Here is a 24,052-nt window from a genome sequence, read left to right as displayed (position 1 = left end):
AAGAAGCAAGGAAACACAGACCCCTGTATTAGCATGAGGTATAATGACCACCTAAGTGGGTGATGTGTAAGTATGACACGAGATTTTTTCATCTGGGTTTCCAAGCAGCCACTTACTGCAGTAGCTGTAATATGGTTGTAGGCTGTCCCTGAATGGAAATCGTGTTCATCTGTTGAGCTGCAACCCCTCTTTTAACAACTTTTAGAGGATAAACATTGCACCTTGCTCTTTTGCAATTGTGTTCTCCTGAAATTGAAGCGTCTAGTTTAGGAATGACAATTAAGGCCCGCAGTCAAAATGAGATCGTAGTTTTAACTTAGAAAGGCTGTCAACTAAGTTACAGCTAATTAGAGGAAAGGTGAATGACTCCAACAGGCAATTAAAGAAACATCATCATTACTCGTACTCTTCTTCACACTTGAATATAGTAAAAGGAAAGCAACACTTTTAGAAGGGAGTTGCTACTACAACAGGTAAGCCCCAAGGGGAAAGTCAGGGTGACAGACTGGAGCAATGACAAGCATGGCATTTGACTGTTGTGTTTTGAAAAGGTAGCCTGAATTTTTCAGAGGATTTTTTTTTTTTTTAAACATGTCACTCAAAGGGCAATACTGTTCATTCCTCCTCTGGACATGAGGAAGGTATCAAGGAACCTTGTGAGCTGCAGTTGCTGTGTTTCTATGTTTGTGTTGCTATTTGCAAGTACAAACTTTTCTGTTGCTACATAAACACTCTTAAAAGGCACAAGCATCTGCAACATTTTTGGATGCTGGTTTATGTTAGAACAACACAAAAAAACTTAACACATCCAGCAGCTTTCAGAAAGTGCATGGTCCTTCAGCAGCACAGAACTCATCTGTCTCACCTGTTTGAATCTCAATTACCTGTTTGATATCTCACTATACAAACAGACGCTAAATACTCCATTGTAGTTCTCCAGCCTTTGGAATACTTGACTATGAAACTAGTGGAGAATTAGGAGAAAATCTGAGCACTTGACTTTGACAGGCACACTCACTCACAGGCATACTCTAAGTCCCAGCTGTAAGTAGTTTCCAGTCCCTGCTCTCGAGAAAAGGACATGCTGATGAAACCAGAAGTCCAGTCCAGGCAGATGCTACGTACTCGTACATTCAGGCAAAGAGATAATGCACAACAGGCCAGCCACAGTCTACATTAAATCTGCATGTTCAAATGTAGCTTTAAGTATTTAACAATAAGCACCCGCTTAAATCCAAATTATTCTGGTCTTGCACTACAAAACACCACGTAAATTGTGTGCCTACATTTATTGCAGGCACCAGGAGGGACATCCAGCTGGGGACCATAGGTGAAGCCCAGCTCAAGGAATTGACTCCAGCAATGCCAGTCATTTTTGTATGGGCTATTCCAGTGGATAGAAGGGAAAATAAGAATGTTTATGAAGGTCCAGTTTATAAAACCAAAAGCAGAGGGCCAACTTCCATTTGGACTTTCAACGTGAAAAGCCAGGAGAAACCAGGTAAATGGGTTCCGGCAGGAGTGGCTTTACTTTTGGGAGTTTAGTACTAAGCTTTCAGTAGTATGTGCTGCTTTCTCAATCATCTGCCTTGTAGTTAAAGCAAAAGGAGATAGATATTTTTCACAGTCAGCTGGAGCAGGAGATTTGCCTCACAAAAACACAACCCTTAGTGTTACACTTATGTGCTTTATGTTGTTATTTCCTCATCCATCAGTGTTGTGTTCATGTGTTTCTCTACATAACGCTTATTGATCTGCAAGCATTCCTTCATTACACCAGCTATAGGAAAGTAAAGCGAAACATCAGCATCTGGGTGTAGACTGCAAAAATACTCCTCCTGATTTTTCTTTATTCTCTCCACACAAAATGAAATGCGTATCTTACAAGAATTTTAACATAATCATATTGCAATGCAAACATATTGCATTTAAACAAAGTTGTTTGAAAGCTTGGTTGTACATAGGAAAAAACATCTAAGTGTGAACTGGATTTAAAAAAAATAATCCTAAACTTTGTGATTTAAACCAGTTAACCAGTTATGATTGCTGTAAGGTAAGTTGGTTCAGGCAGCAGGTACATCAGACAAAAACTGCTGGTGAGAAATTATTTTTCTTTATTGGGATGATGTTTAAATTTTTAATTTTTTTTACAAAACACTCTTCTACTTACATGTTTCAGTGATTAATTGCACTTTGGAATTTAAAAAAAAAAAAAATTCATCCTCCCATTGGCAGGTTGCATCAGCTTTGGCTGGAATATAATAGCATTCAGATGAAAGTACCCTTCCCTTCTTTGCAGGGACAAGTTCCATAAGCTGAAGGTGGAGGAATAGGTTCAGAAAGCAAGGGCTGGAAAACTGAATCTTTATGGTCAAGTTGGAACACAAGGGGTTTTTTGGTTTGTTTGTTTTTTTTAAAGATGGGGTATACTTGACAGGTAGTTGTTAAACACCCTTTCTGCAAACTTGCATAATGATATAAATAAAAATATTGCTCAAATTGACCAAATTCTCCATCGTGTGGTTGTGTAGCTCTATTAAAAAAATAACCACTCAAGGTTCAAGAAAGTTCCATTTCACTTAAGGTGTAAGTCTGTGCATGTAGATTTCTCTACCAAAACATTTTCCAGCAAGATCTTTTGCATAAGACCACATCAATCAAAAAGTTCCCAACACAGAAATGCATATACTATACTCTACAATGCTATCTTATATAAAACATAGTTATAACCTTCTTAAGTCAAAACTTGTCAACATATCAACCAGTTGCAGGTACAGCTTGAGTTCAGGGTTCTCAATTGTCATCCACCAGTTGTTTTTGTAAACTAGAAGACATTTGAGAAAACAGTGTTAGTGTTTTTTAGGAAACTCCGGTTCCCCATAAACAGACCATTTCCATTTCTGAAGATGACAACTTCCAATCAATCAATACTGATTCCAAAATACGGAAAAGCATTTCAATTTCTTAAGCAAATGAGTTGTTTACACTGACAATATGACTCACTTTAATGAAGCTGATTTCAGCCTAGGGAGAAATCTCAAGTCCAAGAGACTTCTTTTGTATAGGTCCAGGATTTGCCCCAGGCCACAAGAGTCAAGTATTATTTAAAGGGCTACAACAGTTTGAAAAGGAATGACTGTGGGGCACAGTCCTCACCTTTCCAGGTACTCCTTGACGTTGTTGTAGCCGTAGAACTTGGCCAAGTGGATGAGCACGCCCGTGGCACAGCGCCCGTCCTGCCGGCGGCAGTAGCTGCAGTTGCACACCCCGCGACAAGGAGGACAGATCCAGGCCTGCAAGGGAGTGAATGTGGGAGGGGGGTTGAAGGCAAGCCATGAGTAAGGTTATGTTCACCTTCCTGTTGCTCAGACAGACAAGAGTATGGCTTCCTTACTGCGTGATTGTTCAGGGCTAGGTTTCAAAAGCCTAAATCAGCCAGCCAACCAGCCTTGCTAACAGCTTCCAAATTCCACTGGATTAAAGAAATCATTAAGTACTACCCTGTTTGCTCGAATACTTCTTACTCTGAAGTCTCAGGCTCTCTGATTTGTTCAATATTAATTTAAAATAGACTAACAGCATCTGTAATGCCTAATGATAACTCATCCTATGTTAGGCTGACCATAGTGAACTCCCCAGAAGATGGGTATCCACCGTGACAAGTTTCTTTGGCTCTGCCCGCTGGCACAGCCCGATTCCCGAGACTGAATTACCCAGCACGTACATGAAGGCAGGCATCTCCCAGCAGCTCAGCAACAGAACAGGGAGTATAGCAGCCATTGCCACACTGGGCCAGCACATTGGAGCCGTTGTTAGTTCTTCATTGTCCTTCAGAAGAGCCCAGAAGCCCACATCTAAAGCAGAGGCGGGGGAGAGGAGGTCTCAGAACAAGCTGAGCACAGAGCAAGCTATTCTGCTGAGAGGTCTGCATAGCAATCTTGCCTCATTCTCTGGCAGCAGCCTGTGCTCCCTCCTTGCTCAGCGCCTTGGGGGACAACAGAGAAAAGGGAACCAACCCTAAAACTTGTAGGTATCCTTCTCCTTTTTTCTCGTATTTAAAAATTAGAATCTAAAACAAGGAACCTGCTTTGCATGCTATGTTACTGTGTGCACTAAAAAAAAAGGGTACATTTTGGCATCTTTCTGAAAGGGGAGAGATATTACTTTTCTTAAAAGCTCTCACCCTTTCCCTCCACTATCTGGTAAGCAAGTGGAGCTTCAAAGCATGAAGCCGGATGGATTGTAACCCCGGTTCAGCACCTTCCACTTGAGTTCCAACAAGATCAGCATCAGTTGTAACAGTACTATCTTCTCATGGCAGAACGCTTTGACCACCACATTATCTTGAGCATATACTCATCACAGCTTACTAACAAAACCATATTCATTACACTTTCTTTCCAAGCCCAAGAAGTGATACTTACTGGATCAAGCAGTGCTGATTTCACATCTTCCCCATATCGATTTCGAAGACATGGTCCACAAAACTGCCCCCTTACTCCTCCACAGCCCTGGTTGCGACAGATTGTCTTCGTATCAATTGTCTTTTGTCGACACTGGTGGCAACTACTACCCTGAAGTTGGAAAGGAGGAGAAATAAGTATGTATGAAGGACATCTTCAATGCTTGTTGCTGAACTTTCCTAATATATCTGCTGATAGCAAAGAACAAACTTCAAACCAAAGTCAAATTCAGCAATGAAAACCTCAGTAAGAAGAACCCTAAGTTCTGTTATTATGATAAATTATGGTAAAAGTTAACTGGAAAGATGCTAGGGATTTTACAGTGACAGCACCCAGCCTCAGTTGCATTGAGAGTCTCAAACTACATGAACGTCATGCCGTAGTTGTGATTCTTTCCTCTACCTAGGAAAGAGCTAAAACTGTTCCAAAAAATGACCTTCTGACTTATCTCTGCAAATACAATGAAGCATAAAATATACAGTAACCTGATCATCTAGATCTTTATGACAATTAATAATACCTAAATCTGGTGAAGGAAAGGAGGAGGACTTCCATCAAGAGCTTTGGAAACTACCCGTACAGAAATGTCGTTTCCAGGGGGTACAAGGAGCAGCAGGCATCACTATTATTTAATGGTACAACCACCACAACATTTATATTAAGTGAGAGTGAGAGATAAAAGGGATGTCAATTCTTACCAGTGGTGAGTCATAGCTACAGCAAATTCCACTTAATAACTCTATGGCAAGAAAGCATTTATTTGCAGAAGCAAAAAGCTGGTGGGGCGTATCAACCAGCATGGGCAAGCCCATAGAAGCCTGGCAAAGCTTCCAAGTTGTGCTTGTGTAATATAATAATGCAAAGCTGCACTCTTCAGAATCTCAGGAAAGCATAACTTTTAGCAAACACCAGATGAACTGTTAGGAGACTTTCAAGTTCAAGCGAATGGAGACACTAAAGAAAACAGCAGCCACTTACTAGAACTTTGTCATAGATTTTGTCTTTAACAGTGATTGCAATGTTGTCCAAGTCCTCCTCAGTAATATCTTCTACTCGACGGTAAGAGGAATACTTTGATGATCTCCTCCTTTTGCGCACTCCACAATTTCCCTGCTAAACAAACTTATCTCAACACCTTTTGTTTGGTGTCATGAAGACTCTGTCACCACACTTGGTGACAAATTCTTTCATTTATAATGTGTATGCAGTGTAGAGGGGGCAGACTACAGGCTCATGGACCACATGAAGAACAGGGAATAGCTGTTCTTCATCATAGCTGTTCAGTCATCACTGTCTTTCTCTCCCTCTCCTCCCTAATCTTTTCTCTGGTCCATTAATTATTTATTCTTTTTATATGTTCCTCCTTCCCATCATTGCTACTTCTATTTCCACAAATTCCTAACATGTTTTTCTGCTACTTCCTTTTCTTTGCATTCCCTGCACACCTCCACTGCAACTCTTCGCACTCCATTTCTTCTCTTTCAAAATAAGGAAGTATAACCATCTGCTTTCCCATGCTTTGCTGCTTCAATCTCCTACCATGGTCTCTAATTGCTTTCTCCAATGACAATCTCTGACCTCCTGCAAAAAAACCTCTACTGAAGTTTTAGGTTAGTCTTGCCATACCCAGCCCTTTGTTATTATCCTGTTTGTTATCTGGAAGAGAACCCTGTACTCACTATTAAGCGCTCTTTTTTTCGCTTCCAAATATCAATCTCTTTGACCCCAATCCATGGATTGTCATTATGCCCCTCAGAGTTCAACTCTCACATACAAGTCTCAACTGATCCTTAGCCTTCTGCCTACCCCACACTTGACATCTAATCTGTCCTTCAGCCTAGATCAGCTCTGATCTCTCCAAAATAGTCATTTACCAGCCCAGTGCTACTCCAGTTTTTTAATAGCCAAGTTCCCTCTATAATGCTTCAACTATGCTGAGCACTCATTCCTATAAACAGAACTGGGATCCAGCCTGTGCCGATAAAACTTAAAGAGTCTTCTTCATAAAGACTATACAGTAAATATAACCAAGGCAAATGACCACCATAAGCCAAGGGAGGGAAAAACAAATTTGAAGAAATGGGGAAGAACAAAACCTGCAGCTTTTGAATGGCTAGACAGTATGTTGGCAGTTTTTTGGCGCAGATTCCCTTCATTTGTTCTCAGTTCGGCTATATTACTCCTCTCTGTCTTCCCTCTGCTATTTCCAGAGAAGGATCTTTACTGTCACCTCCACCAGCCCCACTGCCTTGCTACTCGAAGGCCTTCTACATTGTGGGCTCTAGTAATTTTCAGATAATGAACAATTAATAGATCATAAGGAAACTGCCTTATTATGTTCGGACAACACAGGTCACAAATAGAGCCCAGTTAACAGATGACAGATGAGGCAGGAAGGCCTGAACACAACTTCTTCTGTAGCTAATCCCAAACCAAAGGTTCTCACTAACTTTCTGTAGGATGTGATGTCTGCTCTAAGTGCTGGCCAACAATTTAAATGTTTCCTAATCCCTGACTGCTGGAGATATCAAAGTCTGGCAAATACCACACTGAATCTCTTCTTTAAGAGGTTTTGTTGTCTATAACTATGGAAGTGTTCTGCAAATTTGACAGCCGACACAGTAAAATTTTCCAAGGCAAATTTCTCTGGTGGACGAGCATTTCTGGTTGGGTTCATGCGACGTGTTATCTGGCCTTCAGAAAATGTCCTCCTTGGGATTTTCCTCTGTTTCTAGAAAGAGAAGAAGATTCCAGTAACTGTCCTTTCAGTTACGTTTGTAGTGTTAAACACCAAAAAAAATAAAAAAAAGTCTGTTCCGCATTTGTACTATTAGGAATTAATTCGTTCTTCTCCCACTCCTTATTTGTTAAGCCAAACTTCACCAATTTCTAGTATATTTAGAAGTGTTCTCCCCACATGCTATACCTGTAAAACACCGCACTTTCACAGTCAAATTCTATTGCAATTAAAATCACAGAACTATACCAAAATTTTATGCATGGCATATCAAGGTAGAAGCTAGTTCTCACTGTTCTTCAGCAGCTAAATGTTTAAATTTTCCCACTATCTGAATATACCTTCAAAGAATAATCCAAATACCAGGTTATTCTCTTTTTATGTTTTTCAAATTGAACGGGCATTAATAAGCTGCTTCTCCTACTTTCAGATTCCTAAGACCTGGAAATTACTAGGAGGCACAAGATACCTTCTTCATATTGTCACACCTGCAAATTACTGCATGATTGAATTCATGCCATAGAAGTCCTGCATAGACACCTACCACAAAGGCAGCTACTAAATCTGACCCTATAAACAAGATGTAGGAAGAAGCAAGTCTGCTTGGTCCCATACTCTTTAGCTATTTCCTTCAAAAGTAGCGAATGGCATATTACAAGGAGACAGGCTGGAAGTCAAAAACCACGTGGAAGAGTTAACTAGAATATGCCTGATGCCCTCCCCCTTCCTCAGGTAAAGATACTAAATAAAAGTAGCAGGTTTACATATGTACTCAAAGGATCTTTAAGTTTCTGTAGCATTTAACTAGAGCTAGCAAGGTTCCAGCCTTTCAAAGACTGTATGATTTGGCTTCACCTTTTCACCTGACAACCACCACACCAGCGTTCCCACATGGGCTTCCCAAAGACATAGCCCTTCAATTTTTCCTCAAATCTCTTCGGTTTATAATGTATGTGGAAAACATTACTCTCTATAGAGAGCCTAGAGGGGTTCTGCTCTGCTTCTAGCCAAGAAAAGTCAGTTGAAATAACTACAGCATCATTCCAGGTTCATGTTGAAGTGGTTGAATTTTATCAGCATAGCTCTACTGGAAAGTGTGAATTTTAAAAGAAAAGCCTGCAAGAGGGAAATTAACGGGGAAGTTAACAGGATCTAAACCCACCGGAAAGCAACTATTCTTCCTTATTCCTACATACACAGACATTTGCCTGGTATCTCAACTGTATTTCTGGGGCAAAAATGGTAAGCATCTCACTTTGGTCTCCGTATTTCTTTATAAATTATCTTATAAAATTCCATTTCCTCACATAACCTCTGGTACTTAAATATTGACCAGTAACAAATCTATACGAATAAAGTGACCAAAACGAAAGAAAACTAAAACAGACTTGGTGAAAGCATTTCATCAGGAAACACATGAATTCTAAGTCTGGTAAAGACGACTGTGACCCCTAGCCGGTACCGGAGACTTACCGAAGGAGTCGAGGCGGGTGTTTTCACTGGGAACAGGTCGGGTATGGAATTCAGTTCTGCCAGCAACTGGGCAAGCTGAAATCAACAGTGAGGCTGCATTGAAAACTCACTGCAAACTTGCAAATAAGCAACACCTATCATCCACTCTTCACATCCACTCCAAATTATATCTAAATACATGAAGTGCGTGAAACCTTTCTGGAGGCACTTTAAGTGGGGCTCATAAAAAGGAGTTCATTTATCCTGAATGAGCAAAACTCCGCAGGCAGTACTAACTTCACAACTCCCATGAATTCTTACTGGTAATTAGAATTAGCTAGAATTAAATCAAATCTTGTCAAAACAGCACTGAAGAAGAGCATTACAACATGGTTACAATATCTATGACCGATAATGTGAAGTTCACAGTTCACAGGACAGGAGAGAGACAAGAAAGACAGGGTGCCCTTGGCCAGAAGGCTCTAAGAGGCTCCCCGTGGGTTATTTTACTGCATGACTGCTGATACACCTGTGCTTTTTGCCAGGGAACTCAGAGTGTCCCCCCTGAGCAGTGGCATTGCAGCAGGGAAACTGCCCGTCATTTTTCAGTGGTCCTTAGTAGCAATGACTAGGAACATCCCTTTTTCCAATCACGACAGCTAGCGCTGATTTCACAAATGCTGCAAACCACAGCCAGTAATGCTGCATACCCATTGCTTTGTGCAGACACACACAGTAACGTGGGTACACCCTCATTTGCAAAGTCATAAAACAACTAAGCCCCACTGGCGGTTCCTCTAACCATGGTGTATGCAGCATCAGAAGCACTTCAGCAGGACGACCTGTTGCACCACACAGGAGATGTCCCAGAGGTACATTTCAACAGAAGCAGTGTCCGACAGGTCCAAAAAAATACTGACCTGTTCTGGAAGGCCAGGATGAAGCTATCTTCTGAAAAGCCAGCAACAGCAGGCTGCTAGCTGTCTCTCAGACCGCCACACCAATCATGAGGTTAAAAGCTGGATACAGCGTTTCTCAGTAAATACTTCAGTGTGTCATTTATTAAGAGCTATTTAATGTCATTACAGTACCACAACTAGGATGCCAATGAATTTTGCAAAGGTTGAGCTGGAAGGAATAGTGGAAGGTGAGAAGGGTGGAAGAGCAGCAAGACCAACACAACAGCAGGGAGTATACAAGACAGATTAGAAACACAGGTACAAAACTAAAGCAAGTTTTTACGTGGGAGTGGCAGGCCCTCCAAGAGGTGTACTTGAGCCCCAAGACTGCTTGGAAGCTGCAACTTTTTCTGCAATGTGGTAAAACTGAAGAAGCCACTGAGGATCCAACATCAACTCAGATTTGCATGGCAGCATGGTAACTGAAGAGAGCAGGTGGCATTTTGGACAATAGAGGAAACAGCGTTAGGGAACGATCAGTGTCTCTCTTTTCCACGCCTACACGCATACGTATGCACAGTTTCAGTAGTCACAGAGCAAAGCATAACTGTAAACATCACATCCCACACAACTGAAAAATTACATTTATCACCCTTAGCAGTTTTTAGCTGGCTTTCCAATCAGTAACTGCAGCAGATCTGTCAAACACAAATGAAAAGCACAAACTCTATTGTGCAAATGACACCACAAACCATCTGAAGGAACCAGCTGGTTTTCTGACATGTTCTGAAAATAAGACTGCAATGTGGGCATCTGTAACTTTGTTCACATCCACATACAAAATATTTGGTTCAACTCTGGTTTTAAACCTGAGCAGACTAGTCCTACTTGAGGATATTTCAGGGGTCACTGTCTGAGTGCTGATGGTGCTGTAGGGTTTTGCCAGGTAGAAAAATTCAAACACAAATCACCATGAGATTTTTCCCAAAGTCCCAGCACAGCACCAGCAGGGACCCCAAAATTCAAGTGTGCTGAAGCTAAGTACTCAGCTGTAAATGTCAGAGAACAAAGCACCGCTCGTAGGTCTTACCATGGCTTTATTTTCTTTAATATTCATGGCTCTCTTAAGCAGAGCACTAGAACTTTCCTCCTGTGTTTCTTTAATGTCTTCTTCAGACTTTGAAGCAGAGCTCTCTAGTTTGTCCCATTGCTTGCAGCTTATTTCTTTTGAAAGAGGCGTGAGGGATTCACTGTCCTTTAGAGGTACGTTAGAAAAATTCTCTTCAGGCACTTTTTTCTCAGACGACTTTCTGGGGGGAAACTGCAAGGCAACACGAAGGCCAAAGCTTCTTCTCTTGGGGGAAGCTTTCTTCTTTGCCTCTTCCTCCTCTTCTTCCTCACTACCCAATAAATTATCGCGTTCTTCATCACTCAAGTCCGACTCCACTGCCTAGAGGAATGGAAGAATCCCACGTTACATTATTGGCCATGATATGAGAAAGGTAATTTTTAAATCACTAATTCTAGGCAGCAGTCTCACCACTCGAAGGCACTGTCATAAATTCATCTAAATCAACAAATATTTTAAAAGTTCGCAGAACACAACTTCTCCCAAGACGAACACAAAATCCACACATTAATATTGTCCAGGATACAGACATGGCTGTCTTCAGAGGAACAATCTTGTCCAGCAGCCAGTCTACAAGCAGGGGAAGTTGTTCTCATTTCTAATATGTGATGTTACATTAAATAAAACTTTTTTTCTCTTTTAAGATAACACATATTTTTCTTCAACATAAAGAACGTCACGGTGTATCAGAAACACTCCTACTAAAACATGAGGTTTACACAGAAGAGACAGAAAAAAAAGAAGTCTACATATACATTCATGCCTTTACCAGAACTCCTTTCTTGTTCGCATCCACCTCGCTTGAAGTGAAGCCTTCAAACACTTCCGTTTCAGAGTCAGTGTCTTCAGTGAAAATCTTCTGCAGTTCTTCAGTGAGGTATCTGGACTGAAACCGAACCCCCTGTAAAAATACCAGCCCGTAGCTGTGAGAGACAGTCAGATTCAGAGTAGTCACACAATCACAATAAACAGGTTCTGAGGTTGAAGCTGGTACCAACTAGATGGTATATAATGTGAAAGCACTTTGCAGAGAGCCTGGCAAAAGAAAAAAGCAGACAGTCAGACTTTCAGCATCAAGTTATTTTAACTTAGCAGGATTTTTTTCCCTCATTTTGAGTGCAGAACTTCAACTGAGCTGCTTCTTGCAGGGGAAACTTTCTTCTTCACCTCTTCTTCCTCCTCTCTTTCACTGCTACCCAACAAAAATAAACCATCAGTTTCCTTATTTGTAAGTTATCATGTTGTTGTGTATCTTTCTTCTGTGTGTAAAAAAGCAGGCCTTAAATGGCTTTGTACTGGAGACCAAAACCAAACCACAAGCACAGCAAGAAAGAGCCCTCCTTTTTTCATTTAGCAGTGGAAACACCACTCTGCCCTGGGCTTGCTGCAGCAGTACTCACAGCTCCTGGAGATGGAGTCTGCTCCTTCTCACGCTGTTACACCATCACTGAAGTGACAGATACCAACACAAAACCCCAGAGCTTTGACAAGGCTGACTAACATTCCTCCGGCTTCCAGCTGCTCAGCTCTCTCTGTTTTAGTGGTGCAGTTTATCATTCAAACGTTTTGTGTTCTAGAACACACAGATCCCAAATTTTTGTTTGCAGACTAGGAAGTAAAAAGTCAGCCCGGAAAAATAGTTTAACTAAGATCTCATTAAAACACTCTTCGTGATATGCACATTACGTACCAATTAAACACAATGCATTTACTAAATCAGAAATATATTTCCATACTTCTAATCAGAATTAGTAGAAGACCATCTGTCAATTTGTCCCTGTTAGTCTCCTGAAAGACTCACAGATTCACAGATTGGTAGGAGTTGGAAGGGACCTCTGGAGATCATCTAGTCCAACCCCCCTGCTAGAGCAGGATCACCTCGAGCAGGTTGCACAGGATGGCATCCAGGCAGGTTTTGAGTATCTCCAGAGAAGGAGACTCCACAACCTCTCTGGGCAGCCCGTCCCAGTGCTCGGTCACCCTCAGAGTGAAGACGTTTTTCCTCATGTTCAGATGGAACTTCCTGTGTTCCAGTTTGTGCCCATTGCCCCTTGTCCTGTCACCGGGCACCATTGAGAAGAGTCTGGCCCCTTCCTCTAGACATCCACCCTTTAGATAGTTATAAGCATTAATGAGATCCCCTCTCAGTCTTCTCTTCTCCAGGCTAAACAGCCCCAGCTCTCTCAGCCCTTCCTCATACGAGAGATGCTTCAGTCCCCTCATCATCCTTGTAGCCCTCCGCTGGACTCTCTCCAGTAGTTCCCTGTCTGTCTTGAACTGGGGAGCCCAGAACGGGACACAATATTCCAATGTGGCCTCACCAGGGCAGAGTAGAGGGGGAGGATAGCTTCCCTCAACCTGCTGGCCACGCTCTTCTGAATGCACCCCAGGTGGGTTCATAACTCGTTCATGGTGGGAAGATAATCCATGGTCACATCACACCTGCCTCTTGAAAGTCAGCAATGTTCAGTTTGTTTCCCCAATTTTCCTCTGCTATTTCTCCCTCCCATGCGAGATACAAAAATGACCTTTCATACGATGCACTTGCTAAATATCTTTATTCTTCCTTTCAATTCCCTCCCTTCCCTGACTTTAATTACACACTTCTTTACGTGAAGATAATATTTGGCGAAAAATAGATACAATAGATGAGTGGAAAAACTTACAGGGGAATGGAAGGGGGGAGCTACTGCATATGCTGTTTCTTTACACTTAAACATCTCCTACAAATTGCTATGGGTAATTGGAATGAGTTTTCTCTGAGCAAAATTACTTTATTCTTTTGTTGATAGCTGCAGTGCAGCTGCTTGAGAAAGGAACAAACACAATAGGGAAGTTACTTTAAAGTTAAATTGCATTTCTTGGAGGGAAACTGAAGATTTTATGCATTCTGTGTTTTCATCACTAAATTCCACAATGAAGGTTGGGGAGTGGGGGTGGGGAGAATAAGCTGTTTGTTAGCTAAAGTGACTAAAAACAACACACCTAGAGCTATGCTGTTACACCTATGAAGAATGGTCTACACAGGGTAAAATGCGCATCAGGGATACCTACAGGAGAAACGGCTGAAACTCAGCAAAAGAGCAGAGATTATGGAAGCAGGATTGCAGAAAGCCCCGAGGTCACTACTTGCGTTTGCGCATCAGCATCCAAGGGAACACCTGATGCACTAACATCCCATTCACCACCCTGGCAGGGCAGCTGCCTTGCCTCCTCTCTCAACAACGTCTCACCAAAACCTTTTAGTTTCCTGCACAAGTACCTCTGGTCTTTCTCAGCAACAGTGGTGGTTGACATCATAAATGGATGGAACTCAGGATAAAAAAAATCATGGGTTTATTGTACCATTTAGTGGTAAAGGAGTTAAACTCAATACTGATGGAGATTTAAAATAGTTTTCAGCTCAAGGGAAACACAGGAATGATGAGGAAGGCTGCAGTGACAGCTGTAAATTTCAAACAAGTCTCGCTGGGATTCCTAGTAACGCATGTCAAATTAACAGTACCTCGCTCTTCCACAGCATTTTTCATCAGGGGATTTTAAAATGTTTTGCAGCAAAGATCATTATCATAATCTCCATCTCACAAATTGGGAAACCAAGGCAGAGAGAAGTGAAGTATGGTGCCTGCAGTCCCCGAGCAGGCAGCAGAGGCAGAACCTCGGGCTCCCTCCACCACCATCACCACTCTCCTCATTGATCCTTCTTCACACTCCACACAAAGCCACAGATACAAGAGCAAGCTACCTCCTGGTTTTCTGAAGTTACCCGTACCGCTGTCTAACAACACAATAACAAAACAATTCAGAGCCAAGTATATTTCATTACTTTTAACCCATCGTCTTCCTCCAGAGACAGTTGAGGATCTACTCCCAAAGAACTTCTACACTTTGTACAAGCCTCTCACCTCACCTATGAAGGCTCAGAAATAGCACATACTTGTCCAAGCCTCATTCTGTCTGTTTCTTTTACTAACACTAGCCATATTCCTTGTCTTCAGCAACTCTTAACGAGGTACTGACCTAATGGAAAAGAAAGAAAAAAGAAAGAAAAAAGAAAAAAAAAACAGCAAAAGAAAAAAGAAAAAGGAAAGCAAAAAGAAAAAATAAAAGCAAAAGAAAAAAGAAAAATTAGAAAAAAGAAAATTAAAAAAAAAGAGAAAAATTATTAATGTAACAGAAGGACTCTTTTGAGAGCACAGCTGAGAAGCGTATCTTTTAGCACATTAGCCCATATCGTTCAAGTATGTAATTACAAGCTTCTGAAAGACTAAAACCTAAATTTTCTGGCAGCCAAGACCACACACCAGTTCTCTTCCTTTCTTGTGAATTCAGCTGGTACTTCCAGCTACAAAGTCAGAGAGTGAAAAACATCAAATCATTCTGCTGATCCAAGCTACTTCACCATTAAGAGAGCAGAGAACCAGCAAATCTCACAATCGAAGCAGGAGCTGATGGTTTCTGTGCGTCACCACCACTAAAACAGCAGTTTTAGTGCAGAAACAGCACTGATACAAATTTCTGGAAGAAATACCTTGAAGGCTGCATACTGACAAACCCCATCTCTTACCATGCATTTCCACTGTCTTATGTATCCAGAGCACACCAGCCCAGGATGCTAATTTTCTCTCTCCTGTTTGCTTCACTTACCTACTTCACTTAAAACTCACCTTCTAACAAAAACCACTTTCCTTATACTATGGAAGACTTTTTAAAAGCAATCACCAGAATCTACAAAGGATAGCAAGTGTGTTTACATTTATTTTTAATATGAGGACTGCAGATTATGGGGTTCGCTGCAAGTTATGGCTTGCGCGCAGCCTTGGCACAAGCTCAGAGTACTAACGTACTGAAATAGTGTAACTGGGCCACGGCAATCCACTCCTACCTTTTTTCCCGACTCCGGGGAATCAAAAATAGCATTGCTGTCCTCGGACAACAACCTCTGTCTGGAAGCATCATCCTGGAACCCAGGAAAATCTTCATTGTCACTGGGGGCATTAAAAACGTCAGCCACTTCCTTGGGTATCTGTTTCTGATTCAAAACGAGACAGAAGATACGAGTCAGATAAACCAACTTAATACGAAAATTAAAACTGGCAACAGTACAGCTTATTTTTATACTCCTATGCAAGTACAAATCTGTATCACAAAACATGCTATGCGTAAACTGTACCTCATTTAGCTAAACTCCGGGAAATTCTGTACAGACGGTTGTAATCCCTAAATACAGACTCCAGATTTGGGGTTAGGGAGGAGATGCGATACGCAGGGTGTTTAACTCCACACAACAGTACTTCTCAGACGTAAAAAGTATGTGCACACATCTTTGCAAGCATGTGCTCAGGGCACCTTTTATCCATGGTGAAACCCACCATCACTCCTCCTCTTACAGACAACGATGGCTCAGAGGTAACACATCTTCAAATATCTTCGATGCACAAACGCAAAGAATCCTTACCATTAGATCCTATAACAGTACCGTTACATATTTTAGTAGATGCTTCGCTAGGTCCAGAAATAAAACCAATGCAACTCACTTTCTGTCATCAGTACTGCTGCAGAGCTTTTACCGTGACACTCGGTAAGAAAGTGAAAACCCATTTTAACCAAGAACATTTCTCGTTTGCTAGAAGCCCACAATGTAGCCTGCCAGGAGGAAACACTGCCAACGGCACGCAGTGGCACCTTCTGAGGTGACCAAGGTCACAACTTGAGAGTTCAAGAAGCCCAGTCCCAGCATGGAAGGAGACTCGTACCACCGGAGGTAACCATTCCCCCTGGCCACATACTTCACCAAGCACTTGGGATAAGCCTCTCCACGTAACAGGCCGGGTAAGGAAGCTCCCACCTAGGCTGCTTTAGGATTTGGTGTACGGAAGGACAGGATGAACAGATCTAGCCTTAAAAACCGAGGTAGAAGGCATTTTGCCATGTTTCAGAACATGGTTTTACACATCCCAGTATCATTTGCAAAGCCATTCTGCCATTCGCAGAAATGCTCGGGGAGAACAGTGTTCAAATCTAATTGCGGCTTACCAGTACCTGAAGGGGCCTACAGAAAAGGTGGTGAGGGACTGTTTATGAGGGAGTGTAGTGACAGGACAAGGGGTAATGGGTTCAAGCTGAAGGAGGGTCGATTTAGATTAGATGTTAGAAAGAAATTCTTCACTGTGAGGGTGGTGAGGCACTGGAACAGGTTGCCCAGAGAAGCTGTGGATGCCCCATCCCTGGAAGTGTTCAAGGCCAGGTTGGATGGGGCTTTGGGCAACCTGGTCTAGTGGAGGGTGTCCCTGCCTGTGGCAGGCAGGGTGGAACTAGATGATCTTAAGGTCCCTTCCAACCCAAACCATTCTGTGATTCTATGATTAAATCGCTCACCAGCATGTGGACATTTATCTTCTACATCCCCAGGGCCATGTGTACACGTCGTACGCACAAGTCTCTGTCGTTTGCTGTGTGCTAAAGCTGTACACGGATTTCCCACTGCGCTCATTAACTCTCAGAAACATGAGATCAAGAGCTGCCTGAGAGGGGCCAGTTCCTTGTCCGAAGGAGATGGTCTCCAACTCCGAACGTTCAAGAGAACATCCCCGAGACGAACTCCAGAACCGAGAGCAGCCTGCCCTTGCCCACTGTCATAGACAATCATCAAGAGTGCTCGTACACGGCCCTGTATAATGATTTATTTTTTTTATTTGTGCCAAGGCAAATGGCCCAAAGAAGTCTCATTCTCCAAAAAAAACATTGCTGACAAAATTCCACTTCCATTAAAAGAGCAAGCAGCACCTTGACCAAAGCTTCGCTCTCTGAAATAATCCACAGTAATGGGCATACATGAGCTTAACTTTATTCTTGCTCTGTGTTTATAAAGCTGATGTAGACTGATGCAAAACTGATTTACTGTTGCTTAAGCAACAGCAGAATGCACCTCTGAACAACTGACCCTCGCAGGCATATAATGGCACGACCCGATGCACTGCTGCAGGAGTCGTGCTGTCCGCCTTTGAACCCCTTTGGATATTCCCTGACCCCCACATCTCTTACAACCAACAGCCAGAATCCGGCTCCACTGCTGTGATGGAATTCACTCAGTACAGAGCAGCGTTAAAAATGAAGCATTATGCATTTTAATGGGAAAACATACAAGGAGCTGTGAGCCTCGTTGTTATGAATAAATTGCTTCCAGGAGCTACTGCATTAGCTCTCGTGCTATTGTACAGCCGAGTTAGCCACTGCTGTGATTACTGTATGCCTAACTAATTTCTTCTTCTTCATCTATTACTTCTGCATCTGCGCCAGAGGAGCCGTGACGGGGGTGTAATTACTGATTTTGAATGGGGGGGGGGAAGAAAAAAAGTACTTTCCCAGTAGAAGACCTTTTTTTGATCTTCATGCCTTCCTAAACACTAAGGTACTGATTTAAGTAACTTACTGCAGAACTTCCAAGATTTTCAGTTTGTGACTTCCTCCCCACAGCCCAACTACGAAGAATCCCATTCAGTCATTGATGAGTCCCCACTTCACCGAAAGGCCTTAGGTTAATAACAGAGAACACCAAGCAAATATGAAGTGGACATACTCCAGGAGTTTAAAAAGAGCACCCTCATGACCAAGCTTCCTCACTGCTGGTTTTTCTACACCTGGATTTCAGTATTTCTACACCTGATATCACAAGTCAAGTTTATTCCCACCAGAAGTCCATTGCCATCAGAGGACAGACATTAGATGAGCTTGCACCAAACACCTCTGCCACGATGGGCTGGTTCTCTGTTACTTTGTGTGTAGTCCTGGAAGCCACAGACATTTTCATTGTTAACTTGCAATTAAAATACATTCAGAAACTGATTTATGATCAGCATCAGAGCCTAGCATTTTAACTTTATCAACAAAGTAGCATATACCAAGAAAGAAACTAAATATTTACCTAAACACAAATATAAAAATATTAATGTATTCTAAGCACTTGAAAGATACAGGCACTTCAAAGGAGGATCTTTTTGCTACTAAATCCCTAATAAAGGCAAGAAGGCAGAGAGGCGATGAGTATTTCCAGCTTGCTCCGGGAAAATATTTCAACATGAACAGACCACAGGTTCAGACACAGTGCTCTGCTGAAATGCTGCAGAGATGTGAGAAACACAGCTTTTTGTAATGGGTATCTTTAAAAGAAAAAATACTGAAAATCTAGTAAAAGCTGGAAATAATTCACAGCTGCTGAAAAAGTCAAAGTCTCTAGTAGGAAATTTTATACCTATTGAGCTCAGTTATTTTTGCACAGAAAATGCACTTGTTTTAAACACCCACAAGGTACTTTTCAAAAGCAGCAGCAAACATTCCCTGCTAAAACCAGCATACAGTCCAACAATTACAGAATAACCAACCCTAACCATGTTTTTTCAACAAAAGATCAAAGTTCAAGATGTCCCCATCTCTCAGTTTCTCCTTCTAGAAATCTGACAGAACACCGCCAGCACACCCAGGAGCGCACAGGATTTGTTGCCGGGCTGTGCGGAGGAGAGGTACCGTTCCCGCAGAACCAGGAGCAGGCAGCTCCTGCATGCCTGTGGGGGCTGGCAGACCCGTCACCGAGGGCCAGGGGTGATGGAGACAGAAAATGAGGCCGGGAGGGATGTCAGAGTTGTTTCAGCGATGCTCCTGCACTCACCACGTGTGTTAGGAAAAGTAACACGCCTGAGGTCCCCATCGGTCAAAACAACATTTTTCCCAGTGCCATCCCCATCAATTCTACCTGCCATGTTAGGCAAGGAGAAAAAAAAAAAAGCCTGGTGTGAGATGTTTTCCTTTCCACGTCAACAGAAGACTTCTCGTGTCTCAAGTGAAAAAGCAAGTTTCCTGATACCAAAGCCAAAACAGATGCAACGCACCCTTCTGCAAGGCAGCACCATGGCAGGCTGCGAGGAGAGAATGCTTGCGTGCACGCACACCTGCAGCTTCGGTGGGAAGCATCAGAGTTATTTCTATGCCATTGTCAACCATATTTAATTTTTTAAGAGGTATTTGTACATATCATTTCCATTGTCAGTTGTCACACTAGCACATTCTTCTCTGACAATGATGGAGCAGGAGAACATGCTGTGTGAGAAAGCAAGGATAGGTGTAATTCTCTATTTTTTCTCCTACCATGAAAAATAAAAAACAATCAGTTGGGCTGTTTCCCCCACATTCAAGTTTACCCAATGTATGGACATTCCTATTTGAAGCAGAGGACAGGTAATTTCAGTAAAGCTCCCACTTGCTCCTTATGCATGTCAGTCAAACAGAAATAATCCCAGTTTAATCTCAAATGCATATTCACACAAACCAAACTGGTGCAAAAATCACACCTTCAACTCACACTGGAAAACCTCTTGGCTTCTCCCGGGCTTAGTATGCCGGCAAGCCCAAGGCACGCCACCCACAGGTTATAGGCACTGGATTTGGCTCACAGCCCCGAAATAACAACCGAACAGGGAAGCAGGCCAAGGCTGACAATTATGGGCAGCGCTACAAGAATAAAGGGCCCCAGTCAGAATGCTGATAGGTGCCAAACCAAAAACCCCAAACTATTTAGAAGTTGAGATCCTAGTCCTTCCACTGGAAATATAATGGCGAACAGCATTGTATGAAAGCTTAATTTTAAACATCATACAATCATGTAAAAGACATGGAAGGCAGAGAGAGGCAAAGTTACGCATTACAGCACGGAAGGATCACACAACTAGCCACACGGTCAACACGACTGTCAACACCATCCAACCAGCCTGAGACCCAAGGGCAACAACCTTCCCCTCAAAAAAAATCTAGGAAGACAAGGAAGATCCCAGATGATTCTGGCAATTTCTCAACAGCGTCAGAGCACAAAAACTTGAAACCTTCTGGGCAGTGAAATATATTCATGGCACAAGTGGCAGCAGGGTGAAAGGCAAGTGATAAAATGAGGAACAAGTGATAAAATGAGCAGTCATCACACAGCTTTACGATCTTCACAGGGATACTTTGATTCCACCAAAGGTGAAGATGGATGATGCCTGAGCCTGTAAAACTGTCACAGCAACAACTCCTGGGACTTGCAGGGTGGTTCCCCCTGCCCCCACAAAACGTTATGGTAATTTTTACCCCAGTGGACCTACTGCTAAACCCAAGTACTCCCTGAAATTTTAGTAAATTCAGCTATTTTCAGAACAGCAGAGTATGGCTTCTACGTTGCTTTATTTAAACTGATAATTCAATAAGCTAAAACCCATCAAGCTACTTTATCCTAAAAGTATCCCCAACATAATCATGTGGCAAGTCATTTAAAATGTTACCTTCCATAGGCAACATCTACCTGGAAACTATCCCCTACTTTTCAGAGACGTGAATACCAGCGTGTTGGCACATGAACGCAGTCCAAACACTCTGTCAACTGCTACTATCTCTTCTTTTGTAATATCTACTCTCTCGCTGATCCAAACAGTAGTAAGAGCTATTTCTGAATTAATCCTGCATAATTCAAGAGCATCCCTTTCATCTGTGGTGGTGTCTAATTGCTTTCCGAGCCCCGGCGTTCCAAGCAAAACACTTTTGTACAACACCACAGGCACATAATGCGGCGTTTGCTCTTCACGTCTGGGCTGCCAGCGTCCAGGTTTTTTGGGTGCTAAAGCTCTGACAGCCAGCACCCCTTCAACAAGCTCCGTGTACTGAAACTGCTGTGCAAGGACCTTTTAAATTAGACCCTGGGCTGGGAAATGGAACTGCAGGTCTTGCAATTCAAGGTAACTTTGTACTGCTGACTTCCTTGGCAATTGCTTTCAATGGGGGCATGTCAGCAGATGACCCATGACTTCGGAGACGAGGAAACCTCCACCACCATGTCCTCCTGGCCCAGCCAGGACCAAACCCACTGCTCACCAGCGTGCCAAGAGGAGTGAGAGCCAGCAGAAGGCCTTGCTCAGCCAAAAAACAAGCTCCCACAAGAAACAGGAGAGCACTGAGAACAGAGCGTGTCCTTCTCCCTTTGCTGGGCCTTAAAAGAAACATGATGTACAGTGATTTAGCTGTGCAGTAGAAAGGTGACCAGCAGATAGTACAAGAGGCCTTTCCTTAAAGCACCAGAGGTGAGAAGCACCATTCGCTTGTGTTGTGCCATGTCAATCTGGTTTCTCCCAAACTGTTTTACAGTGCCCTTATTTCCACTCTGCTGATGGAGAGCCTGAGGCCATAGAGGATGAAGTCCCCGAGAGGACAGATGTCCTAACAAATGTTTCAGTGTTTCTACAACCCTCCCGTTCCACAGAAACCCACGTAAAGCCCTAACCTTCCACAAGCAAGAGTTGATCAAGATGCTGACTTCCTCCTCCCTCCCTCCCACCACCCCAGAGACTCACCATACCACCTCTCCAGACTTGGAACCGCACAAGCAGCCTGATGCATCCAAGCAAATGCCCAGCTTGGACCAGACCGCAGTTGGGTGCGCCGATCAAAGCACGCCTGCGTTTCTCCCTAAGCCTCCAGCCTCAGCAATACTCACATGTATTCACACAACTCAAATATGTGTTTGTGGCATGGCGGCATTTCCACAAAAAAGAGAACAGAATTTAAAAAAAAAAAAAAAAATTAAAAAAATCAGCTATTTCAAAAGTGACATCCCGAAGCTTACAGAGACTAATTAATTAACAAAGCTCCTCCCCAATAAGTTAAGCGCAGCCCATCAGCCTTTATTAGGGACGTTGCAGGACCCAGCACCGCTGGAGTTTCCCCACGCCGATGCCGAAGCCTTAAAGGCGGTTTCCACCCTCTCTCCCCGGCGCTTTTGCAACCCCGGAGCCGCCGCGCCACGTGGAGGGCGCTCGGCGGGACCTCGGGCCGCCGCGCTCGCCGGGACCGTGTGTACCGGGCTGGGACCGCGGCGATCGGCGACGCGGAGGGTCGGAAGAGCTGCCCGCCGCTGTCGGCGGCGCCGGGATCGGCGCCGCCGACAGCGGCGGGCAGCTCTTCCGACCCCCCGCGCCGCCGCGGGGAGCGGACAAAGGCCGCCGGGAAGCGGAAAGCAACCGGGCCGGCGCCTTTCCCCCCCGTAGGCCAGCTTTGCCCGCCCGCTCCGCTCAGACGGCGGGCCGCCTCACCTTGCCGCGGTTCGCCGCCGAGCCCGCCGCCGCCGCCGCTGCCGCCGCCCCCCGCCGCCGCCGCCGCCGCCACCCGCGCCGCACCATGGCGCGACGAGCCGCCCGCCCTGCCGCGGGAGGAGGAGGAGGAGGAGGAGGAGGAAGGAGGAGCGGGGGGCGGTGGTGGGGTGGAGCCGCCCGGCGGCGGCGGGAACGACGGGATGGGGACGGGGCACCCCGTGTGGCCTGGCTGGGGATGGGTAATAGCAGTCCGGGTACGGCCGCGGAGCTCCTGGTTCTCTGGGTCGGGTGGGTGAAGTGAGTGCTTCCCCCCCTCCCTTGGCACCCAGCAGCTTCGGTTCTTCCCTACGCACGGCAGCAACTGAAGGGAACGGTCTTGCCTGGGAAAAAAGCTCTCATCCTCCAAATAATTTAAAATGTTTGCTTCTGCGGTACAGGTGTGAAGTGTAAGCCTTTGAAAGACTCTTAAAAAACAAGGGGGGGGGGGGGGGGGGATGGGGATGATGTAGCTTTAAATGCTTTGTGTGAGCGTTCCCCAGCTTCCCAAGTTAAGTGCCCTTAACTTACTGTGCAAGTGAAATCTTAAGGTGGACGCGATGGGAAGCAGAGGAATAGTGTGGCCAGCAGGACTAGGGAAGTGATCGTCCCCCTGTACTCGGCTCTGGTGAGACCGCACCTCAAGTTCTGTGTTCAGTTTTGGGCCCCTCACTACCAGAAAGACATTGAGGTGCTGGAGCGTGTCCAGAGAAGGGCAACAAAGCTGGTGAAGGGTCTAGAGCACAAGTCTTATGAGGAGCGGCTGAGGGAACTGGGGTTATTTAGCCTGGAGAAAAGGAGGCTGAGGGGAGACCTTATCGCTCTCTGCAAATACCTGAAAGGAGGTTGTAGCCAGGTGGGTGTTGGGCTCTTCTCCCAAGTAACAAGCAATAGGACAAGAGGAAATGGCCTCAAGTTGTGCCAGGGGAGGCTTAAATTGGATATTAGGAAACATTTCTTCACCGAAAGAGCAGTCAGGCATTGGAAGAGGCTGCCCGGAGAGGTGGTGGAGCCACCATGCCTGGAGGTGTTCAGAAAATGTGTAGACAAAGTACTTCGGGACATGGTTTGGTAGACATGGTGGTGTTAGGTAGGCAGTTGGACTTGATGATCTTAGAGGTTTTTTCCAACCTTAAAGATTCTATGATTCTATGATTCTGTTTTCTTTCAACTGAAGTCAAGAGTTCAAATTTCAAAATATCACAAATGGTGGAAAGTAAATTAAATTA

At 43.9% G+C, this 24,052-nt stretch overlaps 1 protein-coding gene across 3 annotated transcripts; it reads right to left on the bottom strand.

Moving 5' to 3' along the window:
• Nucleotides 1–1,830: 1,830 nt before the first annotated feature.
• CDCA7L (cell division cycle associated 7 like) lies at nucleotides 1,831–22,892 on the bottom strand. 3 transcript variants are annotated; one of them, XM_075746031.1, is made up of 10 exons: nucleotides 22,788–22,892; nucleotides 15,566–15,712; nucleotides 11,444–11,581; nucleotides 10,642–11,001; nucleotides 8,674–8,748; nucleotides 7,009–7,194; nucleotides 5,442–5,576; nucleotides 4,425–4,574; nucleotides 3,157–3,293; nucleotides 1,831–2,824 (listed from the first exon to the last, which is right to left on the bottom strand). In XM_075746031.1, the coding sequence occupies exons 1-10, from the start codon at nucleotides 22,872–22,874 to the stop codon at nucleotides 2,794–2,796; spliced, it is 1,446 nt and encodes a 481-aa protein (XP_075602146.1). In that variant the 5' UTR covers nucleotides 22,875–22,892; the 3' UTR covers nucleotides 1,831–2,793. The 3 variants fall into 3 exon arrangements, with proteins under 3 accessions (XP_075602146.1, XP_075602147.1, XP_075602148.1); XM_075746032.1 differs by having other exon boundaries at nucleotides 5,442–5,573; XM_075746033.1 differs by having other exon boundaries at nucleotides 11,450–11,581; nucleotides 22,788–22,889.
• Between the last annotated feature and the right edge of the window lie 1,160 nt (nucleotides 22,893–24,052).

Source organism: Balearica regulorum, chromosome 2 (assembly GCF_011004875.1).
Source record: "Balearica regulorum gibbericeps isolate bBalReg1 chromosome 2, bBalReg1.pri, whole genome shotgun sequence".
NCBI classification, from domain to species: domain Eukaryota; kingdom Metazoa; phylum Chordata; class Aves; order Gruiformes; family Gruidae; genus Balearica; species Balearica regulorum.
This window is presented reverse-complemented; position numbering and strand designations above follow the sequence as displayed.